We start from the raw sequence: 14,799 nt of genomic DNA, 5'->3' as shown, positions 1-14,799 counted from the left end.
CGAGCATGGTGGCGCTGTGCAGCCCCCCCCCCCCCCCCTAGTGCCGTGGCAGAATTACCACCGCGGCCAAGGAGTTAACGAAGCTACAGAGACCACAAATGATAAACTAAGGACCACAGATGGCAAACTCGGGGCCCATTAAATCACCTGGCCAGTTGGTAGACAAGGGGGTACCTCAGGGCGCATCCTTGCACCCTACTCTTTTTAACCTGTACATCACTCCCTTGGCCAGAGTCCTAAGGACCTGCAGTCTGGAGTTCATCTCATACGCAGATGACACGCAGCCGTACATATCAATGGGTCCCAACCTGGATCTAACATAAACTACATTTGGAGACTGCATGGGTAACATTGCCTCCTGGGTGTCTCAGAACTGCCTGCAGCTAAACCAGAGAAAAACTGAGATTTTACTGGTAGACCATGCCTATTCCTCCTGGAAAGACGATAGGTGGGTGCCTGAACTGGGTGAACTCCCCCCCCCCCCCCCCCCAACCGAATAAGGTTTTAAAAAAACCTGGGCTTCCTGATAGCTGATAACTCCTGGTGAAATGCGAGCAAGCTTCAGAACTGCCTGTCTCACTCACAAAGCTCTGCACACGGGCAAACCTGCCTACCTGGCCTCCAAACTCAACAAGGGTGGTCAGACAAGGAATCTCAGGAGTACTAACCCTCTACTTCTCATCCCTCCGAAAACTCGAAAACAAAAAACGTTATCACGCTCCTTCTCAGGTAATGCACCCAAAATCTGGAACGCCATCCCAGTCTATATCCATCCCATCCTTCAAAAAATGTAAAAGCCAGCTGAAAGACCTCAACCGATCCTCTCCGAAGGGATAGCTGCCACCCAACGCAGTATCTTGCCCATTGGAGAATATATTCACGTTGAGATGAAGACTTTTACACCACCTACCTCTTGACGCCTGCTCCACCCTCACGGAACAGGACTCGGCACAACACAATTGGTTTACGAGTTCTCTACCTCTGGATTCATCTTTGTCCCTCGTCCCTGAATCAGACGTGTTCAGGATTCAATGTGTTTACTATTGTGTTTATATTGTTTTACTTTGGACTCGATTACTACATGACAATAAGGTTGTAAAGCGCTCCGATACCTCCGGGTCTGGCCAGCGCTATATAAAACCCTTAAAATAAAAAAATTAAAAAGAAAGAGCGGGTTGAGTCTCTCCATCTTTGCGTCATCGGCCTGCCTCTCCTCCCCTCATCCTTTTCACACTGTCCATCTGCCTCCATTCTCTTTACCTCACTCGCCTCTCTTCACCGTAAATCGCGCCCCTGCTCCCCCATTCTTTTCTCCCCTCTCTCGTCTCTTTCCCACTTCCGTATCTTCTCTTTAACACACTGCCACTCCCCTTCTCTCCGTTTCAAGCCCTCCTCGCTCCTCCCCCTTTGCCTTTCTTTACCCCCTGCCCCCCCCCATTCTGTGCTCTCTCCATCGCCTCTGCCCCTCACTCCTCTCTCTCGTCACTCTGAATCTGAGACCTCCTTCGTCTCACCTCCGTCCCTCCTCTCACCTCTCACCTCCCCCTCTCACCTGAGTCCTGAGGCTCACTCCACGACCCCCTCACCTTTAACACTCTTGCTTCCTCTCACTTCCCCCTCACACCTCTCCCCTCACTACTCGCTCCTCCTTTGTCTCTGTCCCCTCTCCCTCACATCCCTCCTTCCTGTCGCCTCTCCATCTTTCCTCTCACCACAGTCCGCCTTCCTCTCATCTTTACTCACTCACTCTTGCCCCCCCCTCTCTTTCTCGGTCTCTCCCCACTCCAGCTTTTGCTCTCTCTCCATTCTAAAACTGTATCCCCTGCTCTCCATCTTAACCCTGTCGCCGCCCCCTCCCTTTCCCTTTCTCTCCTTTTTTAACTCCTTTCTCTCTCCCTTTTCATTCCTTCATCCCTTCCTCTCTCCTTGTTTGCTCCTTTCGCTCTCCTTTTTTTTTTTACTTCTTTCTCTCACCTCTTTTTATTTCCTTCTATCACTTTTGCTACCCTTCTTGCACTTTCACTCCTGTCTCTCGTCATCTGTTTTTCTCAGCAGGTTTCTTCGCCCCGGGCCCTCCTTCTGCTTCCCCACCATCCTGACCTTTATCTGCGTTCCTCGGTGTCTCTGAACACGTCCCGTCCTCTGCCGGGCTCTTTCACTTTGAGCGCTCACGCCTCTTGACTGCTCTACCCCCCCCTCCCCTCCCCCCCAACACCTACACAGGGGGGTCCTCCCAGGAGACCACCTCCGGCATGCCCCCTCTCATTCACCCCTCCCTTCCACTTTTCTTTTTTCTCTCGCTTTTTTCTCACTTTTCTTTCCGTGAAATCGGTTTATTTATTTGCATTTCCACCCCCCCGCCGCCCCCCCCTCCCCCAGGAGTTTTTCCTCTCTTACCCACTCTGACACTGCCCCGGGGTCCGTCAAAACCAGTTCCCCCAGTTTGAAAAGCTTCTCTTCGGCACTTCTCTACTCAGTCGCACAACACCCATTGGGCTAACGGGGCTTCAGCCCCCACCCCCTCGTGTGTGTCAGCCGGGCGCAGACAGCTTTGCGGGCTGGCGAGCATCTAATTGCAGCCGCACCTGAGTACTTAACAGGTATTTAAAAGACCATCTACTTGCAAATGAGGCTTTTGTTGTGTGTCACCCCTTCGTACAGCCACCCTGTCCGTCGTTGGAAGAATTAGCCCCCTTTAAATATTTTCCAGCCCCCCCACCAAAATTTGTTTCTTGTTGCCCGCCTGGTGTCTGGGGGGGGGGGGGGGGGGGGGGAGGGAGGTAGGTAGGCTAGGAGAGGAGTGTGTGTGACAACTACCACGGCTGTCAACCAACGCCAAACAATAATTCGCCCCTCTACCCAAGGTCGAGTGACCGCTACAAAAAAAAAAAAAAAAAAAAATTGAAAAATGCACTTTGAAACCCGGTGGAAGACGGTGGATTGGAAAAACCCACAAATGGATTGAACCCCCCCCTACATGGATTGAAACCCCCCCACAAAGGTGTCCCTTCCCCGTGGGCTGGTTTTGTGGCGCTGATACCTTCCTCCAGGATTATGTGGCAGACAGACCACCCCCTGCACTAAACTGCAAACCCCAGAGCAGGCCGGATCCGAGGAAGTGAGCGCCTTGACTCTGGCGTCCTGGCGCTCTGCTGCTCTTTTTAAGATTGCTAATGATGACGTCTCAAATCATTGTTTCTTCGTTAATTCTTGTAAATAATCGTAGAAGTGATGGGGAGTTCTGCGCATGCGCCTTGCACTGCCTGTTGCCCTCGGCAGTGGTATGTTCCGTGTCTTGCCACACAGCACTGTCCCTTTTAGAGTGAGAGCGCCCATGGCTGCCCTCGGATGCCACTTTAATCTCCTTGGCATCTGCAGGAACCGGCTCCGGGGCTTCCCCGTGCCACCCTGCCAAGGCGCATCACTCGGGCGTCTGCTGCCAAGTGTGGGGCATGTCGGGGCATGGCACCAGGCGGGGGTTCATGGGAGCTGGAGACATGAGGGCATAAACTGTGCCAGGGCTCCGGGCTGCCAGTACCCCGTACCCTACGGGTCTGCCACTCCTCGTGGTCACTCACAGAGGGGCCAGGCAATTGATGGACAGAATGCAGAACCAATCAAAACATTCAAGCCAAGAGATCTGGGTTAAATCCATCATTCTTTTGCTCACCGTGCCACCCCAGTCTAGACCTGGCCATATCCAAATCAGTCTTGACCCTGTGCAACAGTCCAGCCCGAACTGCCAAGCCATGTCTTCCCTGGACCGGAATCAAGCATCCTAGGACCGGTTTCAGCGTTTCACCCCTCTTCAGCCGGGATAGCTTGACTCCAGTGGCATAGTGAGCCTGGGACCCGTGTCTGGGCAGACCCGGCGCACTTAGGGCGAGGAAGCAAAAGACACACAATTGATGGACGGAATGCAGAACCAATCAAAACATTCACACACACCAATGCATGGGGTGCAGGGAAAAACAGGACACGTTGCTGTATGGGGTACACTGGGTTACCCCACTGGGTTAGATATGGTTAGAAAGTATGTGTGGGGTTTGTAAAGTGCAAACAGCGGCTATGTTCTGTCCGTGAGGGTTGAGGGACTTGGGTGGGGATGATAAAATGGTTCTGCAGAAGAGGTGGTCAGGACAGAAGGGAGTGGTGTACTAGACTGGATGGGTCGGGCCAGAGTACTGCTGGTACTGGTGGTTCTGACCTTCTAATGCCAGGTGGACATCGGCGGTGGGGGTGGGTGGATGGCATTCACAGCCAGTAGAGGTGTAGGGTAAAGCAAAGGTTTGGTACAGGGTAGGGGGCTGGCAAAACCAATGACTTGATCTTTCTTATGGTGGCGGGGGTTGTGCCCACCCCCACCCCACTTTCTCCAGATCTCTGTGTGTGCGCGTGGACACTGTCCATGCCAGGTAAGCGCTGTTGTTTCTATATTTAGTGGATGGGCACAGACCAGGTCTGCAGTTTCCAGAGTTATCAGTCATCGACGTTTCGGTCTCTAAACTGTAAATATATATTAAGCCTTCTTCAGGACAATATTTGTTCAGCATGGCCATCTAATGAATGGAGCCTCTATTCACTAGATGGTCCTTCTAGTCCAATATGGTCCTGAAGATGGTTTCACTGATGTTTTCTTGGAGACTGAAACATCAACAGCTTACACACATCAGCCTATATAAAGTAGAACTATTTGTATTCCAATCCTTTGCATTTTTGCTCTTAAGATTTTGGGTTTTAGGCGGAGCTGTATTGTTAACCACATAGGACCGTTTGTGACTTTAAATAAATCACACTTGTAAGTCTTATCTGGTGGATTTTTGTATATCTGTGACCTTTGATTTATTTGTTTGCACTTCCTAGTCTTGTATCGAATGTATTCAATGCAAAAGTGGAGGCAGCACCAGGGATGAAGTCATAGTCTGGTCACTTTATTTCAAAAAATTCTTTATTTTCCTTCTATTTCTTATTCCTTCCTAATTTTCAATATCATGATAAATACAGAGGTCTGTACTATGGGTCCTTAGTAACCATAGTCCTCAAGGATTACAATCTTGACACCGGGACGCCATGACTTTGCGCGCCTGTGACTACAAGTGTCCGAGATTTATCAAGATCTTCTATGGGTACTGAGGATCCATAGTACAGACCTCTGTATTTATCATGATATTGAAAATTTAGAAGGAATAAGAAATAGAAGGTTGAGGACTATTACGTGCAAGGCCAGCATTTTGGGTCTACGCTACAAATGTATTTATACATCTTTTCGCCCTGAGGAAGTTCCTTTCATAGGAACGAAACGCGTTGGCTGTTTTTGAGTGCTTATTACGAAGGAAAATAAAGAACTTTTTTGAAATAAAGTGACCAGACTATGACTTCATCCCTGGCGCTGCCTCCGCTTTTGCATTGAATTTTGTTTCTGGATTTCCAGTGGGACCGAACTGCAGCAGGTCCCGTGGTGGGCTGGCACAGGACTTTACATAATAAGGGACTTTATGATTGAGGCGCTCAGCGCGTAGTCAGCTGTAGGTTAATTTTTTGTTGTATTGTATCGAATGTATATTTAGAACATTGGAATGTTGGGAACTCCATTGCAGACAATGGAGTGCTCCCTGCTTCTACGGGCCGGTAAAGGCCCGCAGAGCAACATTCCAATATTCTACAAAGGCTTCTCGAAGTTCGAGGGGATTTATATCCCCTCGAGCTTCGAGAACCCTTTGTTTAATTTGTTAGAACATTCTGCCCTCTAGTGGCAGAATGTTCTAATAGCCTTATAGCCCTTCGTAGCAGGGCTATACGGCTATTAAAGTCCCGCTGTTTCGTTAAAGTCCCTCGCCTTCGGCTCGGGCCTTTAACGATTCAGCGGGCCTTTAATAGCTGGTATAGCCCGCTACGGCGGGCTATAAGGCTATAATACATGTTTTTAGTTGTAAGATATTCACAGCGATGACTGACCCCATCTCATAGATGTGTGTTTAGTGGTTGAGGGCTTAAGTATCCACCCTCAAGGGGCTGCTGCCAGTATCTCACCACCAGCTCTCTCTCTCTCTTTGACCCGTGCAGGCACCGGCATGATGCCCGAGGACAGCACCGAGTGGCTGCACCAGCTTCTGCGGGAGCTACAGCTGGACCAGTTCTACACCAAGATCCGCGATGACCTTAACGTCACACGCCTGTCTCACTTCGACTTCGTGCGGCCCCTGGACCTCGACCAGATTGGCATGGGCAAGCCGGGTAAGGAGTTTGCTGGCTAAACCTAAGGGGACTTGGGTTTCACTCCGTTTCTTACTTGCCAACCTCTCCGGCCCAATGTGCTGTTGTGGGTGGGTCTTGCCCTGGGGTGTTCTCACCCTCGTCTCCATTCTCCATAGTTTGTAACCCGGCTTATTCAGTTTTGACCCTGGTTATATCTGTATACACACTTAGGACCTGATTTAGAACTCGGCGGACGGGTTACTCCGTCACAAGGGGGAGAGAATGTGGTCTAGCGGCTAGGGCTGTCAACCTTGGAGCTGGGGAACTGGGTTCAAGTCTCGGCAGGGATGCTCCACATTCTGGGCAAATCACTTAATCTCCCCGTGCCTAACAAAAATGAATGTGTCCGTCTGTAATGTAACTGGTGCTCATGTAAAGTGCTCTGATACCTTCGGGTCTGATTAGCGCTATATACAGCTCCACAAAAAAAAAATAGTGACCGATATGCGGTCTGCTGAACAATAAATCCCATAGGATATAATGGGATTTATATTTCGGTGAATGGGATATCCGTCACCGTTGTGATGGAGTAAACTGTCCGCCGAGTTCTAAATCGGGCCCTTGTGCGTTTTATCATTTCACAGTGTGTCCAACTCTCACATTTCTACGTAGGCTCATTTCTACAGCACTCTAATTCTTTTCAGCCAAGCTTGTGCAATAGAAACCACACAAATAACCAATCAACAGGTGAAAACTAGGAGTGGGCTGCAGGATTGTTGTCTGTGATCCAGTGCTTAATTTGTACCGGTGTTTGCTGGTGCTCAGCACCAGCACTTATTTACCACACGGTGGCGCGGTCTGTCGATTTTTAGGCAGAGCACGTCAGAAGAGTATATACAACTACAATAATGTTACCTTGTCTTTACCATTCTTACAGGTTTGGGTGACATGGAATAGTCCGAATTGCCACATTTGTTGGAGTGTGGTGGTTAGTAGGTCACAGTGGCATTGGGCAGCGGTAGCAGCGGTTTTGGGTCGTGCAAGCTGCAGTGGCCCCCTGTGAAATACCTATTACAATTACAAATTGAGCACTGCTTGGTCCACTTTCCCCATCTGCCTATTTCCTCCACTCCCCCTTGTCTTTGCCACCAATCGCTCCTGGGCACCAGGTCACCCTTTTCCCCCAGGGAGGTGACTCGGTGGTACATTCCACCCGCCCTCACATGGACACGCATTTATTATATTTTTTGCCACTTCCTTATAGGTATGTAAACAACTCTTAATCTTCACCTTACAGCCTGCCAATTTAATTCTGTGTCCCTCTGTCCTTTCAGCGCCTTCATAGCGCCCGCCCCATCCATGCAAAGGCTCACAGAACACACACGAGCCTCCCGGGCTTTTTTAGCTGTGACCCAAAAGGACAGAGGACCCCCCCCCCAGGTCCGGCTTTAGGGCAGTGCGACTGGTGCGGCCGCACTGGGCGCCAACCTGTGGAGGGGGCGCTGTGCTTAGCAATATCTTATGATTGGAGAGATGAGGGGCACTTTTGCAGGTGGTAGTGAGAGAATCCGAGGAGGTGGTCACGGGACGTGGGGGCACCAAAAGTGATTGTCGTACCGGGTGCCACCAGCGCTAAAGCCGGCCCTGCCTCCCCCACCGCTATGGGGCCTCTGTGCTCTAGTTTTGAGGCTCCCGCCTCTCGCGCATGACGCAGCCGTCCACGTTCCGTCTCTTCGCGTCACCCGGTGAGTGGCCCAGCGCACACCGAAACCGGCCTCGGGTCACCGGCCTAGAATGTGGCTTGTGCTCGAATGTACTCCAAGGTGGCACTGTGCCAAGGCAGGCTGCCAGGGCAGGTATGCAGCTCCACCAGGGCACCTCAGGGCAGAGATGGCACATTTATTTATTTATTTATTTATTTAGAGTTTTATAGAGCGCAAACTTGACCCGTTAGGGTATCAGAGCACTTTACAGGAATCAAGCAGTAGTATACAAAAGACTTGGAAGGTGGGTGGGGTCGGCTGGATACAAAGGGATAAGAAGGAGCAAAATATAATCTATATTTCCATTTAACGAGAAACGAAGGTCCCCAGGCCCTTGTAGGGGAAATCCTCTTCAGCACCGGGTCCGGCAGGGGGCGCTGTCAGTACACCTCGGTACTGGGTCTGGCAGGGGCTCTGTCAGTACACCTCGGTACTGGGTCCAGCAGGGGGCGCTGCCTGTACAACTCGCTACTGGGCAGGTCCAGCAGGGGGTGCTGCCTGTACACCTCGGTACTGGGTCCAGCAGGGGGCGCTGCCAGTACACCTCGGTACTGGGTCCAGCAGGGGGCGCTGCCAGTACACCACGGTACTGGGTCCAGCAGGGGGGCGCTGCCAGTACACCACGGTACTGGGTCCAGCAGGGGGCGCTGCCAGTACACCACGGTACTGGGTCCAGCAGGGGGCGCTGTCAGTACACCTCGGTACTGAAATGAAATGAAAAATTACACTTCTATAGCGCATAACTACCCGGAGCCCTCGCAGATCCAGCAGGGGGCGCTGCCAGTACACCACGGTACTGGGTCCAGCAGGGGGCGCTGCCAGTACACCACGGTACTGGGTCCAGCAGGGGGCGCTGCCAGTACACCTCGGTACTGGGTCCAGCAGGGGGCGCTGCCAGTACACCTCGGTACTGGGTCCAGCAGGGGGTGCCGTCAATACACCTCGGTACTGGGTCCAGCAGGGGGCGCTGCCAGTACACCTCGGTACTGGGTCCACCAGGGGGCGCTGCCAGTACACCTCGGTACTGGGTCCACCAGGGGGCGCTGCCAGTACACCTCAGTACTGGGTCCAGCAGGGGGCGCTGCCAGTACACCTCGGTACTGGGTCCAGCAGGGGGCGCTGCCAGTACACCTCGGTACTGGGTCTGGCAGGGGGCACTGCCAGTACACCTCGGTACTGGGTCCAGCAGGGGGCGCTGTCAGTACACCTCGGTACTGGGTCCTGTAGGGGCGCTGCCAGTACACCTTGGTACTGGGTCCCGCAGGGGGCGCTGCCAGTACACCTCGGTACTGGGTCCGGTAGGGGGCGCTGCCAGTACACCTCGGTACTGGGTCCAGCAGGGGGCGCTGCCAGTAGACCTCGGTACTGGGTCCAGCAGGGGGCGCTGCCAGTACACCTCGGTACTGGGTCTGGCAGGGGGCACTGCCAGTACACCTCGGTACTGGGTCCAGCAGGGGGCGCTGTCAGTACACCTCGGTACTGGGTCCAGCAGGGGGCGCTGCCAGTACACCTCGGTACTGGGTCCAGCAGGGGGCGCTGCCAGTACACCTCGGTACTGGGTCCACCAGGGGGCGCTGCCAGTACACCTCAGTACTGGGTCCACCAGGGGGCGCTGCCAGTACACCTCGGTACTGGGTCTGGCAGGGGGCACTGCCAGTACACCTCGGTACTGGGTCCAGCAGGGGGCGCTGTCAGTACACCTCGGTACTGGGTCCTGTAGGGGCGCTGCCAGGACACCTTGGTACTGGGTCCCGCAGGGGGCGCTGCCAGTACACCTCGGTACTGGGTCCGGTAGGGGGCGCTGCCAGTACACCTCGGTACTGGGTCCAGCAGGGGGCGCTGCCAGTAGACCTCGGTACTGGGTCCAGCAGGGGGCGCTGCCAGTACACCTCGGTACTGGGTCTGGCAGGGGGCACTGCCAGTACACCTCGGTACTGGGTCTGGCAGGGGGCACTGCCAGTACACCTCGGTACTGGGTCCAGCAGGGGGCGCTGCCAGTACACCTCGGTACTGGGTCCAGCAGGGGGCGCTGCCTGTATACGTCAGTACTGTCCTTCAGAATGCACAGCTGTTCCACACCTGGAACCGGACATCTCTGCTAGAGCGCCCCATTATGGACATTCAATCTAGGTTTTCGAGCGAGCGGTGAGAGTCGCGCACAAACATCTCCACACTGTTTTTCTTAAAAGAAACATAAAAACACAGACTCATGATTTTTCTCTACATTTTTTTCCCACAGCCCAAAGAAGATTGTTTGAAGCTATAAAACGCAGGAGACCAGCAGTGAAACCGAAGTCCTGGATGTACAAGGTGAGTGTCCCCTTTGAGGCCACAAATAAGTGTATGTAGTGCTAGAGCAAGGCAGAACTACAACTCCCAGAATTCAAAGCACTGGCCTATGGCTCCGACCCACTCTGCTCTCATGGGTTGTGGGTTCGATAAGCACCCAGAAGCTCTCTTCTTGCACGTGTAAACTTTGAAATAACGACACGAAAGCCGTGAGTGGGCATTAATTGGCACAGCTGAGTGTCTGGGTGTAGGCAAAGCTTATTCACCACCTACAGCGCCCACCCAAAGAGCTCTCCTGTTTCTCAAACCCATGTGTGGGTAGCTTATCTATTCTAGGTTTGGCATTGCACTCTGGGAATTGTAGTTCTTATGTGATAGCGGGGACTATGAGTACCAGAATGCACAAAGAATACCTGGAATGGGTGAGCTTCTCACACTTTGGCCCTGGAAACCTGAGAGCTGTGCATCCATTGGACGGCAAAGGCTTGTCATGGAGTCCACTTCACACAAAAACATGGGAGGTGCTGGGACATTGGGTGTCACACACTAGTTCATCTAGTCTTTGAAATGCCAGCAATGCCCCACCTTTTGTATAGCAAATAAATTCCAGCATTTGTAAAGCACACTGCTACCTCCGGAGAGGTGTCCAGGCGCTGGGGGCCATTGGGAAGATTAAGCAAGCTATTGCCCAGAGTCACATGGTGCGGGCTAACCTGCCACCGGAGCCAGGGATCGAACCGTGAACCCTGTAGTCCGGAGTCAAATACCCTGGCCGCTGCGCCACACCTCTCCTACCGGCCTCTGGAGGCACGTCCACAGGTGTCCGGTGCCTGAAAATGTCCTGTTGATGGTGAAAGTTATAATCTAACTTTTGGACCCTAGAATGCATGACCACACGTGGACACAAGGAGAGAGTTGGGGGAGGTCATAATTCTGCTTACCTTTAATTTTTAATTTTTGCATTTTTTCCTCTTAACCAGATGTTTGTGGGGCGTGGCCCTGAGCAGACTGACTGCACCCTGTACCCTGACGAGCCACTGTCTACGTCGGTCGCCCGGACCGAAACGGAGTACCCCCTGAAGTGCCTGATCAACGAGCGGGACCTGGTGCTGAACGAGAAGCTGGGGGATGGCTGCTTTGGGGTTGTGCGTCGCGGAGACTGGCGGGTGCCCAGCGGGAAAGTGGTGAGTGGCCTGTACCCTGTGGGTGAGGTATAAAAACAGCACCAGCTTCACAATGCGCCAACCTCACTAGTGCTCCTGGTGCAAGCCTGCCCTCCTGCCCTGAGCAATACCACCCGTCTCCTTCTCAACCACCCAGCCAACCCAGCTCATGAGGCCCCATTTCACTCATTACTCTGCGTGAAAGGGGCTTTCCATTGGTGTTGCTATGGGTGTTCCCATGCAACACTAGTTAATATCAAAGGCCCCCTGACTTCTAGATAAATCAGATCCTAGGACAGGGAAAAAGCAAATTTGTAAAAATCTCTCCTAGGCAATAACAACAATATACAAGCAATACTTTGAGGAGGACTCGAGAAAAAACAAGGAACTATGAAAAGATTGTAAAAATGAAAAGTATCTTATTTTATTCAGTATCACAAATGTATGTAGTTAAAATTCAGTAAACTGAACGGTACATCAATAAATCATAATCAACAGCAATCAATTGATCCTTATGACTGAAAACATAACAAATGAATTAAAAATATCCTTCATAAAGAAACAGCAGTAAATATCGACGTGCGTTTCGGCGTTATACACGCCTTCTTCAGGAAATTACCACCAGTAACCTACAAAATTAAAAAAAAATTCAAATTATAAAATGCTGAATTTTTTTTCCCCCCATTACGTTTGATAGTCTTTCTTTCACTAATACATCATACCTTTAAATATAAAACTTGCGACAACTCGTATATAATTATATTAAACAGGATACATAAGCTAAAAACAACAATATAATAAAATTTTATGAAAAATATATAACATAGTCGTCATTTCCGAAGTCTCTCCAACATTTTATATATACAATGTCTAATACTCATATATTTATAGTCTAATCTGAGTACTGAGATTGCTCCACTGTGGCTATAACAAAGGCAGGTTATAACCACAGTGGAGCAATCTCAGAATTGCTTTATATTGTTATATTATTATATTTTTAATTCATTTGTTATGTTTTCAGTCATAAGGATCAATTGATTGCTGTTGATTATTATGATTTATTGATGTACCGTTCAGTTTACTGAATTTTAACTACATACATTTGTGATACTGAATAAAATAAAAGATACTTTTCATTTTTACAATCTTTTCATAGTTCCTTGTTTTTTCTCGAGTCCTCCTCAAAGTATTGCTTGTATATTGTTGTTATTGCCTAGGAGAGATATTTACAAATATGTTCCCACGCAACATCCATGGAACCTGAAGCATTCACAGATTTACAAGGTTTCGTAACCTAAGAATGCGTCAGAATCTTACTCCACCCCCCCCACCCCCCAGCGGAGCAAAAGGGAGGCGCAACGAGGAGAAATGCCTTTATTACTCCGTGTTTCTCTTTTTATTCTGCAGCACACATAGAAAGAGGAAAACACCTCTCATGATGTTTTTTGTGTGCAGAGCGGTATACCTTTCTGCACAAAAACCATCACCACTACAACGCAGACACCCTTGCACCAGGGTTCCGTTGTAGGCGCACGGCAGCCCGTTGTGTGCCAGTGCAGGGGAAAAGGACAGGAATGCACCGTATCTTGTAGATGCGGCACATTCCTGCCCTTTTCTTTTAACATGCGGCAGAGCAGCAGGCAGGCTTGCGGCACTGCAGTGCGTTGAGATATTGTAAATGAGGCCCTGGAGTATTTGAAAGCCTCGATTTACATTGTTTATGCAATTTCAAGTTATTTAGGCCATTTTGAGTTTAGCCCTTTTATTTTACTCTTGTTCCCACTTCAAAATTCATGTTATTGTAAAATTTTAAGTTCAGTAACTTTAGAAAATCTGCAACGTTTACATGTTTTAGCCCCTTCCATGCTGATGACGGCCCCCGGCCGTCATGCATCACGGTGGGCGTGTGCTGATGACGGCTGGGGGCCGTCATGAACCCGCCCACTGTTTAAAAGTGCCGCACAGGCGCAGAATCGCGGCCGCGCCCACTTCACTCTACATAAATCCCTAAGATATCTGCTGGGTATGCAGGATCTTGAGACTTCTGGAACGAGGCATGCTTTAACTCTGGTCACTCCACTGACACCTCGTCTCATCTTGAGCACCTTCGCTTTGTTAGTTGGCAGAGATTCACAAATGGATGAAATGTTTGTGTTTGCTCCCCTCCGACACTCGTCCCATCTGACACAAACTTTCCTCTCCCCTCCAGATCAGCGTGGCTGTGAAGTCTCTCCGCACGGACATGACGACAGACACCGAAGCCCTGAATGACTTCCTGCAGGAGGTGAACTCCATGTACGCCCTGGACCACCCCAACCTCATCCGACTCTACGGGGTGGTGCTGACCCAGCCGCTTAAAATGGTGAGTATGTGCCTGGAACCGTCTGGCGGGACTCGAGGCGTTACAAGACTGTTGGTGCTGGAAGGCGAATGACCTTTACAACACGGTCGTTACACCATGGTATGTTTACATCTCGGCCATTACAACGCAAGTCGTTACACCGATTTGCACTGGATGGCGATATACACTAAGGAATAGTATGAATTACTATTCCAACACCTTTCCTACTGTTACGTAGGCTGGAGTTGGGTCTAGTATGATTTACTATTCCAAGTACAGCACCGTCCAGCGAAAGTCGTTGTAACGACTAGTGTTGTAAAAACTGCGATGTAACGTACCGAGATCTAACGACTGCGTTGCAACATCACATATTCGTGCTAGAGAAGTTAGTCAATTCATCACCGTTGGTCTGTTCACCCTAAAATCCCCCTCTTTTGCTTTATAGGTGACCGAGCTGGCCCCAATGGGGGCGCTGCACGACTGCCTGCATGCACGCTACGGGGCCTTCCCACTGCACCTCCTCTGGCAGTACTCCACACAGGTGGCAGCCGGCATGGCTTACCTGGAGTCCAAGAATTTCATCCACCGGGACCTTGCCACCCGCAACATCCTGCTGGCCTCCGAGGAGCAGGTGAAAATCGGAGACTTCGGCCTCATGAGGGTGCTCTCCAGCCACAACGACCACTACATCATGTCGGCACATCGGAAGATGCCCTACGCATGGTGAGCAGGCGGAGGTTTATGCTGCATAATTTGCTGTTATTTTCCCGCTTAATTTAGTAAACCCTGCCCACTGCTTACTTTGTGCCGGTGCTCAGCACCGGCACTTAATTGTCAGCACCGGCTCTAGTGACAGTCCACCACAGGGTGGTGCTGTCTTTTTAATTTTGAAATGAGCAAAGCAAGTGTGTTTATGAAATCAATATACATTGAAAATGAAGAATATAATCTTCTCATGCTATTATTATGGGTTTAAGTGGCCTGAAATAGTCTGAATTGTCACAGTAGTAGTAGTTTAATAGGTGTTATGTTGGTACTGTCCAGGGGC

The 14,799-nt window shown here is 50.7% G+C and overlaps 1 protein-coding gene across 1 annotated transcript in view; it reads left to right on the top strand.

Moving 5' to 3' along the window:
- The window catches only part of TNK1 (tyrosine kinase non receptor 1), a 49,256-nt gene that overhangs the window by 20,274 nt on the left and 14,183 nt on the right, over positions 1-14,799 (top strand). The window contains exons 2-6 of the mRNA XM_078670923.1: positions 6,064-6,234; positions 10,198-10,268; positions 11,228-11,431; positions 13,620-13,772; positions 14,197-14,474. Coding sequence (XP_078527049.1) covers positions 6,072-6,234; positions 10,198-10,268; positions 11,228-11,431; positions 13,620-13,772; positions 14,197-14,474 — 869 coding nt within the window. The 5' untranslated portion in view covers positions 6,064-6,071. The remainder of the gene's footprint in view (positions 1-6,063; positions 6,235-10,197; positions 10,269-11,227; positions 11,432-13,619; positions 13,773-14,196; positions 14,475-14,799) is intronic.

The sequence above is a fragment of the Lissotriton helveticus genome, chromosome 12 (assembly GCF_964261635.1).
Source record: "Lissotriton helveticus chromosome 12, aLisHel1.1, whole genome shotgun sequence".
Taxonomy (NCBI): Eukaryota; Metazoa; Chordata; class Amphibia; order Caudata; family Salamandridae; genus Lissotriton; species Lissotriton helveticus.
The sequence above is the reverse complement of the archived record's forward strand: the minus strand, read 5'-3'. Positions and strand labels throughout refer to the sequence as shown.